At 42.3% G+C, this 4,283-nt stretch overlaps 1 protein-coding gene across 2 annotated transcripts; it reads left to right on the top strand.

Moving 5' to 3' along the window:
- Positions 1-510: 510 nt before the first annotated feature.
- pex11a (peroxisomal biogenesis factor 11 alpha) lies at positions 511-4,238 on the top strand. 2 transcript variants are annotated; one of them, XM_037451246.2, is made up of 3 exons: positions 511-836; positions 972-1,111; positions 3,084-4,238. In XM_037451246.2, exons 1-3 carry the CDS (start codon positions 781-783, stop codon positions 3,650-3,652), a joined length of 765 nt encoding a protein of 254 aa, XP_037307143.1. In that variant the 5' UTR covers positions 511-780; the 3' UTR covers positions 3,653-4,238. The 2 variants fall into 2 exon arrangements, with proteins under 2 accessions (XP_037307143.1, XP_037307144.1); XM_037451247.2 differs by having other exon boundaries at positions 515-836; positions 972-1,087.
- The last annotated feature ends 45 nt before the right edge of the window (positions 4,239-4,283 follow it).

Genomic DNA, 4,283 nt, shown 5'->3' with positions numbered 1-4,283 from the left:
ACGTCACCACGTCAGCTGGTCTTGCTAATACGTTTTTATTTTAGTTTTTGACTTAAACATTTTTCTATTCAGTCAGAAAATTACATTACGTTACTTAAAAAAAGTAGTATTTATAAACTTCGACATAAAGTTGTGTTTATTTTCCTCTGTCGTTGTTGCCTGTTGCTGAGGTGAAATGCATTCTGGGATATATGTCTCTCACAAGAACAGACGAGCCTGCTCCGATGCATGCCCGGTAAAATGGGCGGGGCGAGCCACATCCGGGTATTATGACCGTTCTCGGCCAGATGCGGACTTGAGAATTGGAACAGTACTCGGGCTGCGACTGATGACGTTTCACGAGTCCACGAGAACAAAAGTCCACACAAGAACGCATATTGAGAAACGGCCAAGGCCTTTATGTGGGATTACAATTCAGGAAAATGTCCACAGTAACCAAGGGTAACGCGCTGGTCCGTGAGCAAAACCCGTTCGGCTTTTCGTCCGTTTGTAAAGCCGTCCGTAGTGAAACAAGCACATTTGGCTCAACTCTCTTCGGTTCCGCTAACCCACTAGGAAATTGTCTGATTTAAGTATAAACGTGCAGGAAGTTTCACAATTCAGATTATCTAGTTGAGTTTCAAGCGGCGACATGAGGTGAAGCACCATTGCCGACATTAAAATTGATAAAAGTGAACACAAGTAACGCTTGCCGACATTAGCACATTGTCCGGGTAACGTGTCTGAACGAGGGTGCGACTATTAGCTGACAAGAACAAGCTGTCCTTGTTCGATTTAACCATGGACGCGGTGGTACGATTCACGAACCAAAGCCAAGGAAGGGACCGAATATTCAGGTGAAACTTTTGAAAGTGTATTTGACCTGCTTTCAAACTGTCCACCTCGTCCTGTATTTACAGAAAAAGTGCAGACGGCATTTCAGTGAACGTCAACTTTCTACGTCTTCTTAATATTTGTCTTATTTATTTTAGGGCAGTGCAATACGCATGTGCACTGTCTACATACATACTACGAAACCACTCGGAAAGAAAGGACCTTGTGGCGAAACTTCGAAGTCTGGAAAGCAACATGAGCGCTGGACGTAAATGTGAGTTTAACGTTACCTGTGACGGTAAGGTGAGAGGGAGGGTTAAATTTTTCATGTTTTGCCATAATTGTTTGTGGCTACCAAAATACCTTTTATTCTCTATATGCAGCACATTACCAAACTACTGAAAGAGGTTAAGAAAAGTGTGTGAGGGTCAGATTTAATCCGGTTCAGTTAAAGTGCAGTACCAATTCCTCTAAACGTTGACAAGTTGAGTGCTCTTTGGCAATTCAGTCTTCTCTGTGGCATCTATATCAGTCAGTCATGGTCTTACATCGCGTACCACACACTGCTGATTGTGGCTGTGTTGGAGTCTGTTGGATGTCCACGTGTGAGCTGAGAAAGACACTGACCGGCTCCCACTGAGGCTCTAACTGATTACACTTAAACCGGCCTTGACAGCGCACAGATAGGTTTACTTTACAACCCTCGCCGAAACATTTTGAACTCTGACATTCTATAATTGAATCTGTGTTGTTTTTCATTTTGTTCTGCTACGAAAAGACTTGTGATGTATTTTACATTTTAATACAACTTTATAAAGAGGTTCTAGTTTGGTCTATGTGATGAGTTTGGATGGCAGGTTACTTTTCCAATTTACCATTATATTCGGATTGATGCATTCTTGAAATATGTGCAAGTTGTTCCATAAATCTTTAAGCGCTCAGGGTCAAAGTGAACCGAGCTCTTCTGTGCATCAGTGGCAGTCACAGGGCTCTCCTGCCTCCCATATCTGGTCCATCTGGCTTCAGTAATTGTGGCGACAAGCAGGTGTCAACATTTGAAAACCGAGAGAGATAACTAAAGTTGTCTCTTCCCCATAAATGATAAAGCACGTCGCATTTCGTTCCTGACCCTTCAGTCTTCGTTAATCAAAGATAGCTTCAAGTGCTAAAATGTTTGTGTCACTTAAAAGTACAACAAATATCAAAGGTGACGCCGATTCCTCCGGTTAAGCCATTCCAGGCAGCCCGTCAGCAACAGCTTCATGGGAAATGTTTGGCTCCTCGTTTGGCACAGACAAAACATCACGAGCAAAGTCCCCCCCAAAAAATCTTCTCTTCAATAGTAACTCTAAAATTGTGCTTTGAATTATCTTCTTTTTGCAATAGTTCTATGATCGATCTAATTTTATTCAAAATACAGATGTACGTCATACAAATAACCAAGTTATTCATGGCTCACTGAAGGTGTGTGTGTGTGTGTGTGTGTGTGTGTGTGTGTGTGTGTGTGTGTGTGTGTGTGTGTGTGTGTGTGTGTGTGTGTGTGTGTGTGTGTGTGTGTGTGTGTGTGTGTGAAGGAACTTTTCAGGGAAGGGCTCTCTATTATTTTAGTAGTACTTTAATATATCCCAGTCAGGTTTCTTCAGATATGCACAGCGAATAAGTATTAGACGTGGTGCTTTTGCATTGTAAAGTTTTGCATGAGTAACACATACCTGCGAGTTAACTGGTCCGACTTTACCCCGGTTTAGGCAAGACTGTATGAGTCGTGGACATCGTAGTGATGATGAGGATTTGTGAACTGCGCTTTTGAATCAGGAATCAGGAACGTTTATTGCCAAAGTATGTTAGACATGCAAGGAATCTGACATGGCGGTTAGTGCATTACAGCAGACAGTAGAACAATGGACAACAAGACAAATAACACAGTGCAATGTTCAAAACATTCATATAGAATTTAAATCTACCGAATAAAATAGAAGAAAAGAAACCAGAGGAATATAGAATTAAAAATAATCTTAATCATAATCGGCATGTTGGACTTTGGTCTAATATATCCAACCACGGTACACAAATGCTGAGAAGGTGACGAGCGCACACTTTCCCCCACAGGAGAATATGAAGTACCATTCAAAAGGTGTGTTCAAACCTTTGACTGGTACTTTAGCTTAACTCTGGTACTTTAGCTTAACTGCTCTCCTTAGCAGCCCGCTGCTGTGAAATGTTGACGTGACACATTGCTCTAATGCCCCTCTTTCTTCCTCCTTTATCAGTGTTGAGGCTGGGGAACACAGTAAACTCCGTTGCGGCTGCCAAGCGAACCCTGCAGCTCTCTGACAGAGTGCTGAGCCTGTGCCTCACTGCGGCCAACCTCAACCGCGCCCTCTACTTTCTCCTCGACAATGTACTTTGGGCCAGAAGTGTGGGTCTTATCCGTGATATCAACAAGGAACGCTGGAGCCTAAATTCCTCCCGCTGCTACTTCCTCTCGCTGGTCATGAGTCTGACCAGAGATGTTTATGTGGTCCTCCAGTTAATGGCACAGAGGGCGAAAGATAAACAATTCAGACAGAAAATGGAGGCGCATCTCAGCGAGAGTTGTGAAGTGGCTGAAGCTGTCGTTCCTCACTTGGATGCGTTTCTCTTTCTGCTGTTGGAGAGCCTAAAATCGCATCCCGCCGTTGCCTTGGACATGCTGAAAAATGCATGTGACCTCTTCATTCCCCTAGACAGGTTGGGTATATATAAGTCCAATCCAGGGGTGGTGGGCTTCTGTGGTTTGATGTCCTCAGTTATTGGGATTGTAACCCTCTTGGAGCCCAAGTTAACACTTAAATCATGACAACAAGGGTGCAATTACACCGTACTAACTGGAGATTCAACATTTAATAACGGGTTACCTAGCAGTATTGTTAATTTTTCATAATTTAAGATTCTAAGTAAAACCACTGTGCATTCCTGTCTTTTCCAACACCAGCACTTTTGTAACCACTTTAGTAGCTTTTTTACACTTTTCTTTTCTTTGCTCTGTAAGAAGAGGCTGCTCAAAGTTTTACCTCAACAAATAATAGCAGGCAGCCATTGTAGGAAAAATACACGTTACCAATAACACAATCAATGGCTCTGTTGTATCCAAGTGTTTGTGCGAGAGTGACTGTGTGTCAGCCTGCACAATACCATGTCCCTGAAATCCAAACTGTGACCATGAAATTGTGTGCAAGTTTACTATGCAAGCATATGGTGATCCTAATTTAATGAGCTAAAACACCCCTGATAATGTGATTACAAATACATTCTTAATATATTGCTGGATGTTATTTTTTTAATCTCTGACACGGACAAAATAAGTGCCACAACCAATGAAAAACCTTTAACTTCTATGGAAAATAATTTGTTTACGATGTAACTGCAGGGATGAATGGGAAACCGTTCAGTTGAACACTGCCCTCTTGAGGCATCATTAAATCGTTGAA

The sequence above is a fragment of the Pungitius pungitius genome, chromosome 6, assembly GCF_949316345.1.
Source record: "Pungitius pungitius chromosome 6, fPunPun2.1, whole genome shotgun sequence".
NCBI classification, from domain to species: Eukaryota; Metazoa; Chordata; class Actinopteri; order Perciformes; family Gasterosteidae; genus Pungitius; species Pungitius pungitius.
Note: the sequence above shows the minus strand (reverse complement) of the source record. Positions and strands in the feature narration are given on the sequence as shown.

What these genes read in the sequence shown, in the direction of transcription:
- pex11a (XM_037451246.2), top strand. Translation starts at nt 781, where the DNA reads ATGGACGCGGTGGTACGATTCACGAACCAAAGCCAAGGAAGGGACCGA. An exon ending in GGAAGGGACCGAATATTCAG is followed by an intron (nt 837 to 971) that starts GTGAAACTTTTG and finishes TATTTATTTTAG; the next exon opens with GGCAGTGCAATACGCATGTG. An exon ending in GTTTAACGTTACCTGTGACG is followed by an intron (nt 1,112 to 3,083) that starts GTAAGGTGAGAG and finishes CTCCTTTATCAG; the next exon opens with TGTTGAGGCTGGGGAACACA.